Below are 18,671 nucleotides of genomic sequence, written 5' to 3' on the forward strand. Positions count from 1 at the left end.
CCCAGAAATGTAAGCTGTGGTGAGAGCGAGTCAGCTCTCCAGAGGAGGAGATGGTGATCAAATTGTGACATGTGAAATGTGAAATTCGCGGTCTGCGAAAGTAGACCACCTGATCACCATTGCCGCCCGGACCAGCACGTGCTTGCACGCGCAGGGAGTGGAGTGAGAGCAGAGGGAGCACCGAAGCATCTTCGGGCAGTAAAAGATGCCTTCCACGACTTTGTGTCCTCCTCATGCACCTCCTACTGTGCAGCACATCTCACTCATCAATGTCCATTTGCTTGTTTTGTTACCATTTGAAGGTGATTGGGGTTCCAAGTGAGATCCCTCAACGTCAGTCTGTCAATGTAATGTCAAGCTTGACTGACTGATAGGGAACTCAAATTTCCACACAAGCTTTTTTCAGTTTAAAGAAATGGCAATAACATCACCCATCACAGCAGAAAACATTTTATTCGGGGTATGACTCAGTATATTTTGACTGCCCCAAAACAAATCAACTATTCAATACAAGTTATTTGGCCCCTTTCAAACTGTATACGGTCAGCAATTCATCACAGTTTGAATCATAAAAGCACCCAACAATGAATCACTTGCTGTTTTCAGCATGACGAACACGGACGTGTCAAAGGGGGGTGTCAGACAGATAAATCTATAATCCAAAGGTTCAAACATGAAAGGGAAAAATGAGGATAATTTCTGTACTTTCAAGAACAATTCGCTCATGATGAGCAATTCTCCCAAATGACTCATCGTTCTGTCTAACGTTTTTTTTAGCCAAAAGGACACAATACACACCACAGCAGGAAGAACCTGTTCTCTGATCCCCAGTATTTAGTCATGGTAACATGGTAATACCTTTTCCTTAGTAATATGCAGCTGAATTGAAACTAAAAGGAATTCAAGTTCACTACAACTCCTGAGTAATATGTCCATTAGTTTGACTGAGGAGGTTTTCCATTAGGTTTTATTGGTTCAATTCCAGCTGGCAAACACATACACACAAACAAACACACATTAACACACACAAGCAATGCAATTATCAGTGCCTGTTTATCTTTATCCTGTGAAAAAGAAAAGACACATGCTGGTACTGCACATTTGTAATCCAGGGACATTATTAAGAAAGACCATATTTTGAATAGAGAAAAAAGAATCATGTATATAAATCATATTTGCATATTAAACAAAAATATTTAATATACATTAATATTTAATAAATGTTTTACAATACAGTATTTTTTTTTACATTTTAAATTAGCCTTATCCAATTGCCAATTGAGTTAAAAAAAAATGACTTTTGATGGACAATTGATCACACGTAAACCACCAAATAACTTCTTACTGAGTCCTAAGTGCATGGAGTGATTTGATAGATATGTGTAAACAGACCAAATTATAAGTCATATTCACTGTTAAATTGATGAACCAGTTAATCCGGAATCAAACCGGTTGAACTCAAATTAATTAACAGGCTCAATGATCCAGTCAGAGCAATTCTTGAGTTCAACAGAGGTGAAGATTGTCAGTAAATAATTAAATTGTGGTCTGTTCATTCCACAATGATTAATACCCCTTTTTTTTTTCACTAAACTGTTTTCAACTTTGATAATAATAATCAGAAGTGTTTCTTGAGTAGCAAATCATCATATTAGAATGATTTCTGAAGGATCATGTGACACTGAAGACTGGAGTAATGATGCTGAAAATTCAGCTTTACCATCACAGGAATAATTCAAATAATATTAAAATAGAAAACAGTTACTTTAAATTGTAATAATATTTCACAATATTACTGTTTATACTGCATTTTTGATTAAATAAAAGCAGCCTTGGTGAGCATAAGAGACCTTTCAAAAACATTAAAAAAAGATAAGCTTTCAAACTTTTGACAGGTAGCCTACTGTACATTTACATTATTAATTTTAACATTTACATTTATACATTTTCAATTTATAAAATAACCTTGATGCATTTCTGACCAACTTGCCCATGACAAATGAACCATTGAATCATAATAGATGAGATTAAACTGCGTAATACTGGAAGGGCTTTCCATTACTTCACAAAGGGAAACATCATCCATCTCTGAAAGAACAAAGATAGACTTTAGAACAAGAGGGCAAGAAGAGGGCTCTAATCAAAGATGCTTTTGGTGACACATAAAAGGCTTATCAAACTCATTATCAGCAAAATGGGCATCGGATGAATCAATGTGAGCCGCAGGGAGGTGTTGTCTTTGCCAAAGCCCTGCTGTTCAGAGCCCTCGCTGCCAGACAGCACTCATTAACACAACACAATACAAATGAAAAGGACTCAATTGGCAAGGACAAGCTGCAGTCCGGTGATTTAACATCAGGGTACTGTTCCGTCTCTCTCTCTCTCTCTGGGTCGCTCGTTTTTCTCTTAACCCCTGTCTGGTGCTTTTCACGTCTCTCATTCAGTCTTGTTCAGTCGCGCATACTTCAATTTAACGCCACGCTTCAACTCATGCGGCTAGTTCAATGTCAAGAGTTCAGCCGCTGCTGTTAACTTCCAGGAACTCAAAACAAAATATTCGATAAACCTTAAATTATGATTACACTGTCCAATCTACACACTTACATGACGATAGGATAATACCATGTTTGTTTTTTTAGACTATGGTATCTCATTTAGTACCATTTAGTACCCTTTCAATATGTAATTTCATGGTGTCTGGGCATAAATAAAGTAGCTGTGCTATAGTACAGTGATGGTATCAAATGGTAATACTCTAATAAATACCATTGTGCTTAAATTCATATAGCATGGTGTTAACATGGTCCTCAGAGGCACGTTCAAGAATATCATGATACTACAATGGTACATATCACACAAAAAAAATAATACTTTTTGGTGCTTTTTTAGTGACTAACGCTTTGTTTGAACGCGTCTTTGTTATGGTGTAAATATACTGAATAATATTAATTATTAGAACATATACTATATGGTTAGAATTAGGTTTAGTTGCTTGTAATTGTGCATAATTTACTGTTAATACTACAGTAACAAGGAGACTGTAAAATAGTAAAAATAGATTCCATGTTTAACTGTAATTCCATGGTTTTATTATGGTAAAACTGTAAATATGATAGACTACGGTCTTCTTAAAATGGCAAATATATATATATATTTTTTAAAAATCATAGTATGCTATATTTTTGGACATAATAGAATTCTCAAAATACCTTGCATTACCATCTAAATACCTTGGTAATACTGTTTTTGGGACAAACTGCCATGGTTAACAAAAGCATTAACACTGACAAGTACTGTGGTGGTAATAGGGTACAGTAATGGTATCAGATGGTAACACTGTGGTAATTTTAAATATACCATGGTGCAAATGAAACATTTCGTATTATCAATGTAGAAAACAGTTGTGTTACTTAATATTTTTGTGGACACATTTTGGTCAGGATTCAGCAACAACAACACAATGTCAGTTCAACTGACAGAACATCAGTTTCATGATGCAACTAAACAACTAATTGTCAGTTTCCATGATTGTAAGTGAAAAACTGCTGATGAGGGGTATGATGCTTGCTTACATCAGCCACGAGGTACTACATCACTCTGTCTGATGAAGGCAGTGCTATGAGCAACATGACAGGAAGTGATGCGTTCAGCAGCCCTGCAGTCCTGTAACCTCCTTGTGTCCGGCTCTCTTAAGTCAAACGCCTCTGTCTGCAAGTTAGAAGCGACAGTGGACACCTCATCTGAGCACATGATGACGCACCTGGATGGCTAACTGGAGATCAGGTGAAATCTGCCCTGACACTGTTGGCTTTGGGGCCAATTTAATGTCACAATAGTTATGAGTGCAAACCTCACAGGATTTATTCAGATGGACAGCACATGAACGCACATGTAAAAAAATGAAGACAGTATTTCGAATGCATTTGCTACTTCAATTTATATCAATACGTTTTACGCAAATTGTTCGCTTTAACATGAATTTAAAAGGGTGAGTGGGACTGAAACACAAAACCATTTCTTTGTCCGCCTATTTGAATTCAAAATGCATTCATTCAGCTCACTTGCTGAGCTTGTTGGTTCAACTTAAAAGCATATATTAAAAAAAAATCTAAACTAAGTTGTAACAGAAAAGCTGCTTTAAGATGCATTGCTTATGTTACTGAATGGTAGAACTTCGGAACAAACTGTAAAAAGTTGTATTAGTGTAACTTAATGTTTTTAGGCTGATTCAGTGATATTCAATTATATTTTTCATTTGAATAAAAGTTGCTGCCTTAAATTAAGTACAATCAACTTGGATGTTTAAGTCATTTCAACTTAAATTACATTAAACTGACTATAAAGTTGAAAATTGCACAACTTATTTTAATGTAAAAACAAATGTTGTCATAAATTGTTGATCATTATTTATTTTTTCAGTGACAATATGAAGCACATCTTTCAGTATAGTAAGAAACCAAGAAACTACAATAATCTAGTAAATCTTTGGGTTTTTTAACGCATTACGTATGCACTATTATATTTTTAAGATTGGAATGCTTAAAAGTTAAGAACATGAAACAATGTTTGCAACCCATTTTACATTCTTAATGCATTTCCAATTGAAACAGGATATTCAACAAGACAAAAATGTAGCAAAGCTGATTGTGTCCATCAGCAAAAGTAAAAAGAGGCCGTTAAGCAGACGATGGGAACTAGCAACATCAAGGTTATGGGTTCAATTCCCAGGGAATGCATGAACTGATAAAATGTATATACATTGAATGCCGTGCAAATCGTAAATACTTTACTGTTTGAGCTTCAAGAAAAGCAAAATCATTCATGAGGCAGAGCAAGTTTTTACATTTTTGACAAGCATTTTTATGATAAATTGCACACAATCCAAGAATGTGAATTAAAGTAAATAGGCTCTATTTCAATTTCATGTCGTTTTTTAATTAAAAAGCAATTAGCATGTGCGTTTGCACTTACACTAAGCTAATGAGAATGAAGATGAGCTATTGTCACTTCGGCTGACACAAGAGACAAATGAGTTGAGTTCATGAAGACAAAGCATTTTTAAACATCAGGAGTCCAAGAGCCTGACTAGAATTTTCCACGCCTTGAGCCCCTGCAGTACAAAGAAAACTTCCTTCTAAGACGCCCCACGCAGTATTTGTTTCACCTTCTCTGTCGAGTGCCACAAGCCCTCGAGACTATCAGAGCAGCAAATAAAAGGCACCTTGCAGGCGAGAACTAAACAAACTGAGTTTGGAATTACAGACCCCAGCTTCCAGTCTAAAACTCAATCAGTTTCCCTTCCCTCGCTGAGGCAAAGGCACCCTGAATTACATTGGCTGGAATCGATGTTTACTGAACTAGAGACAAAGAAAAGGGGGCTTGAAGTCGATGACCTTATGATATGAATATGACTTCTTTGGTTTGTTCCAAAAATTTGCATTTAGGAGATCTAAGCATTCGAAACTTACAGTCTCTCACTTCCGCTAAAATGGATCACAGATTTTTATGACACTTCAGCTTCTCATCACATCTTCTGTCCAATCAAATGCTCTCTAGAATCTAAAGCTCCGCCCCCTATGCTATAAATACCACCTGGCCAAGAGGAATATGCCACGGAGCAATATGGCTTGGAGATGTGTGTTCGGTTGCTCAGACGCTCGAGTTTTATTCCGTTTTCCAACTGTACGTTGGTTAAGAATGAAATGGCTAGAACTCACACCTCTAATATTAAATCCAACGTATCATCAGCGCTCGGATCCGCTTCCATGGTGCTGTCAAGTACGACTTGCAGTCTTTTGAGGGAAACTAAACGCTATTGGCTATTTGAAAAGGGGAGGGGCCATTCAATATGTCCCGCCTTAGCTTCCAGTTTCAGTGGAAACTGTATCAATGCATCAAACAAAGCTGTGCATTCCAAGGCACTTCAGTGAGCCTTTAATGCCATTATTATTTCAAATATCAATTTAAAATACTAATATTAGCATCACAGCATAAAACAGTTTTATACATTTTCAATAAACATGCATGCTTGTAAAGCTGTTATAGTGTAAATCTCCCAAAACCTCTCAAGAACATGAAATCAAAGGACAGAAATAAGAAAATACAGTAAAAAAAACAACACAGAAAACAACCAAACCTATATTACGGTAATGAGAATAATCATGGAGAGAAAAAAATCGAATCTCCCAAAAAAAAATCGAATCTCCGTTCGAAAATCGAATCTCCCAAAACCTCTCAAGAACATGAAATCAAAAGACAGAAATAAGAAAATACAGTAAAAAAAAAAAACACACAGAAAACAACCAAACCTATATTACGGTAATGAGAATAATCATGGAGAGAAGAAAAAAAAAAATCGAACCAAATAAATAAATAAATCGTGCATTTCAGTATTGAGAATTCTGAGGTCAATCTGTGAAATTGTTGCAAGCACAAAATATAATCCGTTTTGTCCCCTTTCAATTTAGTAGTGAAATGTGACCAGGGCGTGTGTTTGTGAGTTTCCCCCTAAACTTGTCTGCATGTAAACACATCTGCCAGTCTGTTACTCACCTCCAAGGAACTGCATGCCCCCTGCTGCGCGTCCAATGGTTCTGGAGATGAGCTCTGATATGCAGCAGCCCATGAGCGCCGTGAGCGCCACCAGCAACAGCAGGCCACATCCCACCCCCGTCACCACCGTACAGATCCGCCACTCCACGCTCGGGATGCCCTGAAAGCTCGCGTAGCGCCCGCACTGCTCCAGCATGACCGTAGCCTGCCTCTCCTCGTCCCGCACGGGATACGAGCACCGCCGGAAAGTGCCGAAGGACACCGGCTTATCCATCTGTGAGCCCAGCAGCCAGTAGGGCATGAAGAAGCCCACGCATGAAGCTGCTGCGCTCAGCAGGGACACCAGAGCCCAGATCATCCCGGTGCACGTCAGGCTGGATGCCATGCTGGACAAATGTGTTTAAATATTGGACACGCTTCCAGAAGAGAGCTTGGAGAAATAGAGGATGTCACGAGAAATAGTTCCTTTTCCCTTGTTGGAAGGAGGATGTCTATCTCCATATGGTTTTCACCATGGTTCTGTGTGCCGTCACCTGAGGAAGAAGCAATAAAACACTGTCCCGTCAGTCTTCAGAATGTTTCGACTAACATTTAATCAGTAAGAGTCACAATTCCTGTTTTCTGATGCAACAACATTCATATACACCAGCGGTCCGCAACTCTGGCCCTCGGGATCCACTTTCCTGCAGACTTCAGCTCCAACCTTGATCAAACTCTGCTTAGTAATCCTGAAGCCCTTGATTAGCTTGTACAGGTGTGTTTGATTAGGCTTGGAGCTAAACTCTGCAGGAAATTAAGGGGGCGTTAGACTACAACTTTTTCAACTAAAAAAGTCCCCCATGGTGAAAATTAAGCTTTTAATGTTGTTTATATGTCTATGTGGTGTTTTTAATGTGCTTTAAGACAAACCATGTGCAAATGCTGAGTATTTTCTCCTTAAAACTGCAGTGAACCAAAAACGCGGTTTAGTTCGCTGGTGTTTCTGATGTCACAAACTACCTCGTAACCAATCAGGTCAACGTGTGATCATCAACGAGTGGATCTCTGAGCTGGTGTGAGTGACTGGAGGCAGGGCTAATTTGCATATTCATAGAACCGCATATACTAAGTGAGGTAAGGGTGTAGAGTTAGATTTAAGATATTTTAAGGCATGAAGAATTTATTTTCAAGGAAATAACGTTTAAATATGTAATTTTGTTGATTAAAGATGAGTTTTAAGGGATATAATTATTGATTACAGGGGGACTTAAAGTGTTTTTGGACGTTCATTTACAGGACAACAGCGTTTTGGGGCCTGAAAAAACAAACAAAACAATACTGTTATTGTCTCCGTGTAAACTACAGAAACGTGAATTTGTGGAAATGCTGACATTATGCGCATTACGTGTTCAGTCTATAGGCGCGTAGTTTTTCTTTACAAAGTGACATCGCCATCTACTGGCCTGGCATGAATAATACAACATTTTTGGCGTTTTCACAGATCTGTGTGAATGGGGATCGTGACAACGTTTTCGCCTGTACACGAAAAACGCGAAGGAAAAGTTTTTTGTTTTAGTACATCGTTGTCGTGTAAACGTACCCTAAGTGGACCTCGAACGCCAGAGATGAGAACCTCTGGTATACACTATACAACTGTTCAAAATTTAGGGTCAGTCAGATTTTATTTTATTTTATTTTATTTTATTTTATTAAAGAAAATAATACTTTTATTTAACAAGGATGCATGAAATTTATCAAAAAAAAGTAAAGACATTTATAATGTTACAAAATATTTCGTTTTCAAATAAAAGTTTGATCCAAAACATCAAAGAATCCTGAAAAGAAATGTATTAGTTTCCACAAAAAAAATAAAAATAAAAAAAATGGTTCTTAAGCATCAAATCAGCATATTAGGATGATTCTGTAAAAGACTGTATAAAAATACAATTAAAAATATGCATAAATAAATAAACAAACAAGTAAACATTTCCATTCCTGTTTGTTCTCCTTGGAATACTTAAAATGAATTAATTAATTAATGAATGACGGTTTCATAACATGTCTAACTAGTACCTGAATGAAATTTAACAAATGATTTTAAGCTTCTGAAGTTTAACTTGATGTTTGTTCATCAGTTGTTGTTAAGAAACTTCTTTAAAACAGTGCAGGAAGAGTGAACATTACTCCATATAAGGCTGACTTAGGGCTCAAACATCTAATACTTACACAAAAGAATGCAGAAGAAAAGAAAAGAAAAGAAAAGAAAAGAAAAGAAAAGAAAAGAAAAGAAAAGAAAAGAAAATATTTATGTGGTAATATATTGTATTAGTCAACAATATTATTTGATTTGCTAAACGAATAGTTATGAACAAAAAAGTAAAAAAATAAAAAAATAAAAAAACTCATTTTGAGGCTTGTGGGAAAAACTCACAGTAAGAATCTTTACAATAATCAGTTATCGTTAATAAGTCATATAGTAGGCTATGCTTAACAGATCAGCCGTGCTAATGACATTTCTGTATGAATGACATTATGTAAGGGTGTTAAGGATAATTTAGCTTAATGTAATCATATTTATTATGATATGAATGTAAATTACTACAAAGTGTTTGCTATGATGGGCTATGTTAGGGGCTCAAACATCTAATAAGTACAGAAAAGAAAAAAAAAAAGGAAAAAAGTTTTTGGCAAAGCTCCTCAACAGACTGATAATCTATTAATAGCGCCAGTGATATATTTATGATATAAACTCCTGCCATGCAAAAGACAAGCACGACATCATGCAAAACATGAATAACCATATAAAAAAACATCTAGTGTGATAACTTACATAGATAGGCCTATATTCTGACTGGCGTGTTAATTCAAACTCCGGTCCAGCTTCATATGGGACCGTGAAGAAGAAATAAACTTTGTCCGCACAACGGGGCGCAACTCGCTATACACGCGCAGAAAACGCGCGTTAAATCCCGTAAAATGAGGGTCTGCTGAGGTCTGCTTGCGTCTTTCTGTTTAGTTCACTGTCACTCCTGCAGGAAAGCGCTGAAATAATCCCAGTGTTATTAATAAGAGACGCAAAGTACTGAGCAGTGTGTCCGTCTCGCTGCACTGAGCGCAGTGTGGCAGCAGTCAGACTCTCGCTCGCTCTCTATCCTACTAGAAGAAGCTCCGCCCACCGACCTGCTGCCTCAGAATTACGCCGGGGCTAGTTGACACACTTCTCAGGGTAGATTTATTTTAAAATCAGTTTCTATACAGACACATGCCTTAAAGTCTTTGCTACAAAATAAATAAATACTGTAAATAAATACATTGTAATATATTGTCTATGGAATGTGGTGTCACAACAGGAACCTGTTTTTTCATTGATACCGATTTTTGAGACGAATACCTGCGTTTGAAAATAAAAGAAATAGGCATATTGTCTAAAGCAGGTTTTTTTTTTTTTTTTTTTTAACTGCAGGGACCCCCAGGGGCCACAAGAGAGTACTAGGTGGTCCATGGAAAAGTTTAGCGAAAACAAACGAAACAAATCTAAAATTAAATAGAAAATAATATGTATAGGCACTTTATAATTTGATTTTATTGTATCTTTTTTGTGTCTGTCTTTAGTGGTTATTGATAATGGGGGGGTTGGTTTTGTTTTGTTAAAAATGTTAAAAATAAATAAAGACTTCAATTATAAAAAAATAAAATAAAATAGGATTATAACTAAATAGATAGATTCAAATAAAAAACTGATTTAAATAATTTAAAATATTTAAGAAATACATAACTATTTATGTAGGCCTAATTAATAACAATGTATTTAATAAATAACAATATTTAATAAATAAATAAATAATCTAACAGTAAAGTAAAAAAGACATAATACTGTAACATAATAGAAACCAAAAGTTTTTCAAATAATATTCGAAACTTGTTTTTAATAAAATTGTTTCATATATAAATTGAGTCTTTATACATAAAAATATTAGCAACTTTTACATTTTTTGGAGGGAGGCTCCCTCGTACGAGGATGATCATATTTGGGTGTCTGTGGCATCTAAAAGCTGATCTATATAAATAATGTAAAGAAAAATTTAAGTAGAACTCTCCAACATCTTAAATGTTTTATAGGCTTTTTTCAAACTAAATGTATACAGTAACACAATTACGAAACAAAAATTAATTCATAAAAAAATTAAAAGTATCATAAAATATCAAAACCATGTGGTCAATTTAGTCTTCTCAAATATACTCTGATATACTCTTAACAGACACACTGATCAATCGTTCTATTTGTTTACAGGTGTGTGTTTGGGGTGGGGCTGATGTAGGCTAGCATACCACACTAGCATGAGAACAAACAAACAAACAAACAAACAAACAAGTAAACAAATAAAATACATAAAGTTAGTAAGTAATAAGTAGGCTAAGTAAAGTAAGTTATTTATGGTGGCAGTCTAAAATCTAAAGATTTGATGTCACTTCTTGCAAACAGTTGCTCAAAAGCACTTGCATCAAATCGAACTAAAACCATAAAACAAACAAATAATAAAACTGTCACGGGTCTGAAAGCCCAAAGAGACTTGAAACAGGAAATCTTGCATAGAAAACTCGAATACTCAGGAAGGTAGCAGGTAACATAAACACAACTAACATTAACAATGACCGACAAAACCCTGAACCAAACAGGAAGTATTTATACACAAGAAATATATGAGGGGACTAATGGGAACACAGCTGGACGAGTATTAACTGATTAGTAACCAGAGACTAACGAGAACTAATAAAGAAACGACAGAAACGAACCAAACAGAACATTATCGTGACAAAAACAAGAAAGTATAAAGTACAAATAAATTATTAGATTTGTTTTGTTTGTTCTCCTCCTGTTCACATCAAGGACGATATAGATAATAATAATGATAAAGGTATAGTTCTAAAAATCGTTTTTAATATTAAAGAATAACAGAGTCCACAACACAACTTTAACGGCACAGAGATTGGAATATTTTTTTCCCAGTTGATGAACGATAAAACATTGACAGCCAATCAGAATCCATCCTACTTTAAAGCGCTCTAGCATTTAAAGTGACAGATAAAACTGCAGCGTGAGATTAGAATAAACAGAATGATGTGCGTTGGTGTGGACGCTAATATAGATATCATTATAGTTATCTTTTTGTATATTGTTCTTGGTGTGAAAGGACGTTTAGATTTATCCATGAGAATAAGAGCAATTGTTCTGAATATAAATTAAAGTAAATTCTCGATTGAATAATTATTGCGGGTGCAGCCTTCTGACTGAGCAGTGCAAAATAAGTATCTGACTTAAGAGCAGCTCAGAATAAAATTTGACTTCTGAGAGGACAGAAGAGATGCAGAATGTGTGTAAATCTCAGGAGATGCTGGTGTAAAGTGGTGCGTGCTGGAGGTGTGAACATAGCTGTGAATATTTCTCAAAGACTCACATCCTGAAACACTACAGAGAGCGTAACCCTGTGCCCCACCTCTTCTCTCCTTTTAATCCCTCTGAGGAGAAATGGGCTGAAATTCAATTGTTTTTGCCCTCTCAGGTGCAATATCTGTAGTTGCTGTGATTGTTCATTGCCACTCCCCCAGGGAACTCCCCCTTTTCCCTCCGGCAAGGTGAAGTTAATGTCAAGGCACTGGTTTGAAGTGATTTGTGGCCCTGGACCACAAAACCAGTCATAAGTCGCACTGGTATATTTGTGGCAATAGCCAACAAAACATTGTATGGGTCAAAATAATCGATTTTTCTTTTATGCCAAAAATCATTAGGATACCAAGTAAAGATCATGATCCATGAAGATATTTTGTAAATTTCCTACCTTAAATATATTAAAAAATATATTTTTGTGAGTGGATGCCGCAAAATCGCTAACAGAAATGGACAACTTTAAAGGCAATTTTCTCAATATTTAGATTTTTTTGCACCCTCAGATTCCAGATTTTCAATAGTTGTATCTCGGCCAAATATTATCCTATCCTAACAAACCATACATCAATGGAGAGCTTATTTATTCAACAAATCTCAATTAAAGAAAAGTGACCCATAGGACTGGTTTTGTGGTCAAGGGTCACATTTTTTTTTTTTTTTAACAACAGTAATAGGTGCAATTTGTTAGGGAATTCAATTGAAAGAAAGGTGTGTCAGCTCAAAAGATCACTGTTTTATTATGTTTATGAACTAAAATATTCATCTGGTTAAATCCCCCCAAAAAAGAATCCAAACCACTCTCATTCTCATGGGTCTGCCAGATTTTTTCAGTTGTTCTATGGTTGAGACTTTCTGTCGACTTTAAAAAAAAAAAAATTATATTCAGCTAATGTTTCTCCTTTCTCAATACAATTATAATATCTAATATAATTTACTATCCTTATATGAAGACATTTGGTCACAGTGTATAACCTGACCGACATAAACACACATTTATATATTATTGGGACATACTATAACCTTCCATTGTTTTTAAGTAGTATTATTCTGAGTACCTAATTTGGCTGGTTGTAATTGGATGCAATCACTATGGCACATCCAGTTAGAATGCAGTAAGGACTCTGACGTTTCTTCTTCAACATTTATTCTCCACTATGGATAGTGTTGACTTCTGTAACATAAATAAATTGGCATAGACTCCAGCTTCACAATTCGTGGCTTTATGAACCACTCAAGTACATCACAAGGCAGATACATATATATCACACTGACTACCTGAGGGGATGTGACAAGATAGAGAGTGATCACATACTGTACACGTATATTGATGTCACACATAATGATGTAATACCCTTTTCTAAGTATCAAAATACAAAACATGTATAGACTCTGCAGCTGCATTTACATCAGAATTCTTCTTCACAATGAACATTAGTTCACTCTTCTAATTTAATACAAACCTTTACTAGAACAACAAAGGTATATTGAATTTGATCAAGTTGCAATACCAGAAAAAGTAACTATTGTGCATTGTAAATTAATAAAGTGTAGATAAAGTGTATTGCAGAATAACAAAACTGGTGTGTGTAACCTAGATAAACAATTAAATAAAACATGAATGTGTAATTCAGTCCTTGTATTTTGGGTTAGGGTTTGGTACGTCCAGACCGTGTCACTTAAGGACTGACTGGCTCTCAATTGTGTGTTTGTCTGAGAGGTTATTTGACCTATGGTTGATTGTGTGGGTTGTGTCTTTGGAATTGGATCATTCACTTTGTTTGGAGCATGGATTACCTCATGACCATCATCATCATAATGACTTGGCATAGGCTCTTTCACAGATAGGAGGTGTCTGCGGTTTCTCCAATATTCCTTTTCACCCGACAGGACGATGCAAGGTCTTGGTTCACGGCAGACTTCCTTCACCACTCATTTGCCATCATAACCACGAGGGGTTTGTATCCTGCACTCAGTTGTATACTTGTTTTGTCATAACTGTTCTTTTGACACAGTCTTTCTTTGTGATCTGTGCATGAATCTCTTTGGAGACCAGAGGAGAAGGTTCCAGCAAAGAGCTGTGAAGAGGCAGGGTGGTGTGGGTTTGTCTGGACATTAATCTCTAAGCTGGTGAGCCAAGCTTAGGATCTCGTGGGACATTTTGCAGATTCAGTAGGTTTAGATATCAGAGCCATCTCGTTTGGACTTTTCCATGAGTTGTTTAGCGATATGAACCACGCGCTCCGCTAGGCCATTTGATTGAGGGTGGTTTGGACCACTGGTTTTGTGAACAAAGTCCCAGACCCTAGCAAAATCTTCAAACTCATTGCTCACGAACTGTCTCCCATTGTCTGTGAAGAGGGTTTGGGGTGAGTCTCTTTAGCTTCAGTATGACACTTGCTGAGGTCAAACTGTGGAGCTGAACGATCTCATACCAGCCTCATTAGGAATCGACAAGTACCAAGTATTGGTGACTATTCCACTCAAAGATGTCAGCTGCTACTGTTGACCATGGTAGGCTTGGAACACTGTTAAGTGGTTGTTTCTGTTTGTGTGCTTTGCTGCTGTTGCATGTGGCACAAGATGTGACGTAAGCATCAATGTCTTTTGTCATGTTAGGCTAAAAGTATATGCTACGTGCACGTCGTTTGGTGGATTCAGCTTCAGGGTGACCCCTATGTACAATTTGTGTGTATTCCAGCTGAAGTGTTTCTGGGATGACAACCTTGTGGCCTTTCCACACAATTCCATTGTCTGTGACCAGTTTGTGTCTGTATGGGTGAAACAACCGCATTGCTGGGAGAACACTGTGCAGTTTGGCTGACCATCCTTGTCTGATTGCATTCTCGTTTATGTTCATCCATGCGTGATGGTGAGATGTTGTACACATTCCTTACCTCAAAGGTGTTTTCCTCCTTGGACTGTTGCTGTACAGATGCTTGTGGGGTCTGCTATGTACATGCGCTTTCCTTTTTTTGTAGACTAGGGTGATGTTGTAACGTTGCAGCTGAAGCAACATTCGTTGGAGTCAGACAGGAGTGCTGTGTATCGGACGTTTGATGATTGTCACCAAAGACTGGTGGTCTGTTTCAATGGTCACTGGTTTGCTGTAGATGTAATTGTTGCAAGCGAAAACTACAGCTAAGAGCTCTTTTTCTATTTGCGCATAGCGAATTTCAGTTTGCGTGAGGACACATGAAGCGTAAGCAATAGTCTTACTGTCCTGCAGGCATGCCGCTCCCAAAACAAACTGTGAGGAGTCGCATGTTAAGGTGACGGGCTTATCAACATTGTAGTAAGACAGGACAGGGGGCATGTTAGGCACTTTCTCAAGGCATTGAAAGCATCCTGGTGCTGTTGCAGCCAACACCATACTGTGTCTTTGTGAGTTAGCTGGCGGAGAGAGGCAGATATTTAACTGAGATTAGGGATGAACTTGCCCATGTAGTTGACCATGCCAAGAAATCTCTGCTCAGTGGCGTTTGTGGGCTCTGACATTTCACTGGTGGCTTTAGTCTTTGATGGATCGGCATGTAGGTCATCACTGCTGAAGACATGGCCCATATAGCTCACTTCTGTCAGTCTGAATTTGCATTTCAGAGGATTATGCCTGAGATTTATCAGTCTGGCCCGCTCCAGTACTCTTTCTAGGTTGTCGTTGTGCTCCATTTCTGTGTGTCCACCAACCAATATATCATCTACTATGACAGCACATGGGTATCCAGCAAAAATTTGTTCCACTGAACGTTGAAAAACTTAATACAGGCTGCACACAGTTCTTACCTTGGCATAGATAGCTGTTGTTTAGGGGCCACTCTTGATCTACCAGTGAGGAATGCCACTGTAGATATGCAACATAACCATAAGCCTTTTCTGAGGCATTACAAAATATGTGAATTTGCTGAGTACAGTTAGGAACTGTAAAATCTGCGAACTGACATAATTTCAGCAATATAGGCTTCTGCCCTTTGGGGGTCTCTCATTAAGTGATTCTCTGTGCTGCGGAGGTTAGCCATCACACCTTACTTTGTAGCTTGTAGTTTAGGGATGTGCCTTACCCTGAGAAGAGGAGTGGCATAACGCTGGATCCCATTGATGTCGATCTATTAGGTTAATTGCCTCCTGGTCTTGCTTTGATCTAGTGACAAGCTTCTCATTCCTGTTAGACAATACAGCCAGTTGCCAAAGACATGTTTGGACATGTTTGAACAGCTCATTGGAGGGAGACACAACAGAAATATTCAGGCACTGTTGAGTCTGAAGCTGATAATGGAAAAGCTTAGTCCAAAAGCACTGTCCAACCGAACCTCATCTTCACCGCAGCTGGTCAAATAGCACTGGCGTAATTGGAGTGATTAAGTGAGTATAATCAGAGCCAATTAACAAGAGAGGTTGAGCTTTGCCAAGAGCAGGAATGGGCAGTCCTCTGAGATGGCTATACTTGCATTGTAGGGCTTTGATGGGGTAGGTATGTTCTGCCAGTTCTTGCTGATCTGCTGAGAATGCTCTGTTGATCTTGAAGACCTTTTGAGGCTGACAAGCAGGAGAAATGTAGAAGGACAATTAATTACCACATATGACCTTCATGTCCAATCAAACTATTCTCAATGCCAGGTCCTCTGTCTTCCTACGAAGATTCAGTTTCTGAGCAGCAGCCTGAAGAAAGATTGTTCACTCTGAGCCATCATCTAGAACAGTGGTTCCCAATTCCAGTCCTCGTGACCCACTGCTCTGCACATTTTGTATGTCTCTCTTATCTGACACACTCAGTTCAGTTCATGGAGTCTCTCCTAATGAGCTGATGATCAGGTTCAGGTGTGTTAAATAAGGGAGACATACAAAATGTGCAGAGCAGTGGGTCACGAGGACTGGAATTGGGAACCACTGATCTAGAATAGCGAAGGTCTCTAGCGCATGCTCTCCATTGTGTATGATCACTTTGGTGACTTTCAGTAGTACCTGACTACAGCCTGCTTGTCTATCCAAGTACAGAACCTCATTAGTGGGACTGACAAGGGAAGGTTTTTCTCTAATCGGTCTATCATTGAGCTTGTGGAGTGCCTCAAGACGTCTGCCCTTACAGATTTTGCAGGTTGATTTCAGACGCCACTGTGCTGCTTGGTGGGTGTGACCACAACGGCAACATTTCTTGTTTGTTTTTACCCAGTTCTTCTGTTCTTTAGTAAGCTGACTAAAGTTCTGGCACTGACTAAAGTAATGCTGGGTGTTAGAGCAATACTTTACCCAGTTCTTCTGTTCTTTAGTAAGCTGACTAAAGTTCTGGCACTGACTAAAGTAATGCTGGGTGTTAGAGCAATAAGGACAGTACGCCTTTACCTTGTCCTGAGGTCTAGTAGCACCTGGAGCAGACTCCTCTGTCAGTGGATTGGTGGGGGAAGGATCTGAGCTGTGAAATATGGACAATATCTTACAAAACTTGACGTCCTTACACCTGTCCTTCCTTTAGTCAGAGCATTCCCTTCTTTCTCCAATAAACTCAAAGCCACACAGTTCGTATTCCAGCCTCCCTGCAAAATTTAGGAGTGTGGGGATGCGGACACCCAGGATACATGTACCTCTTGAAATCAGCTCTCAGGTCATGAGGTAACGTGGACAGTAGCTTAGTAACATGTGAGCCAAACTGTAGTGTAATATTACCACTTTCACCTGGTTGATCTAGCATGCCCACGAGTGCTCTAACCTTGAGTGCAAACTTCTTGAATCCAGTTGTATCATGACTACGGATACTATAGCCTTCCACGAAGTCAGCAATATGATGCAGAGCTAACTGGTGGGGTTGTCCATACTGCTCTGCAACGGAAGCCATAGTGTCTGAAAAAGGTCTCTTTGAATTTGTATAAGAGTCTGCTGTCAGAAGGGGCATTCTCAAACTTGAGATGATCTAGGAGGATCTGATATTTAAATCTCTCTGTGGCATCCTCAGGCAGAATATTTTCCTGGGAGATCTTCAATCTGGCAAACTCTTGTGGGTCCCCCTTTGTGAAATCAGGAATTGTGGGCTTAGGGCCTCAATATACTTTCTCTTGTTGAGGGTTGTGAGGATCCTCACCAATCTCCTTTTGATGTTTTATACTGACACAAGGAGGTATATGGGGATACCTGGGCTGTTAATCAGTATCACGTGCCCTCTGCTGGTCAGATGCCACTACTGAATAGAATCTTCATCTGGTTCAAGGTACATGAGTCAGTGGACATGAAGGCAGGTGTGATGTCCTGCCTAGTCTACTCAAACATGCAGTTAATTCCTCCATTAAGTCTTGGGACAGCTGCTGTTGAAATTGGAGGCAGCGGTTTATTCAATGCAGTTCGAGGAAGTGGAACATCATCAGCTACTGGTGGAGGTGGGGGTGGCCAGTCTTCCTCTTCAGATGGTATGGAGGCACATGGAGTGTGGCAGGTTGACTTGAGGTAACCGCAATGGTTGAGAAGAGGCTCTATCATGTGATGGTGGTGTTTGCCTTTGGTGCAATGAAACTGCAATATCACCACGCATTTGTCATTGCATGTCTAAGACTGTAGATTGTAGTTTCTGATTCTCAGTCTTGAGCTGTTGAATGGCCTCCAATATCTCTGAGGATACATCCCCTTGATATACTGTGGTAAGGTACAGGTGTGCTCTCACATATCTGTTCAACCTGGCCAAAATGAGTAAAGGTGTCTCTGCCTGAGTCCAGTT

The 18,671-nt window shown here is 38.3% G+C and overlaps 1 protein-coding gene across 1 annotated transcript in view; it reads right to left on the bottom strand.

The window, feature by feature from the left end:
• The window catches only part of LOC311091113 (LHFPL tetraspan subfamily member 6 protein), an 83,021-nt gene extending 73,369 nt beyond the window's left edge, over positions 1-9,652 (bottom strand). The window contains exons 1-2 of the mRNA XM_084126876.1: positions 9,362-9,652; positions 6,553-7,085 (exon numbers count right to left, since the gene is read on the bottom strand). Of these exons, the coding sequence (XP_083983002.1) occupies positions 6,553-6,937 (385 nt within the window). The 5' untranslated portion in view covers positions 6,938-7,085; positions 9,362-9,652. The remainder of the gene's footprint in view (positions 1-6,552; positions 7,086-9,361) is intronic.
• Between the last annotated feature and the right edge of the window lie 9,019 nt (positions 9,653-18,671).

The sequence above is a fragment of the Abramis brama genome (assembly GCF_963993115.1).
Source record: "Abramis brama genome assembly, chromosome: 10".
NCBI lineage: Eukaryota > Metazoa > Chordata > Actinopteri > Cypriniformes > Leuciscidae > Abramis > Abramis brama.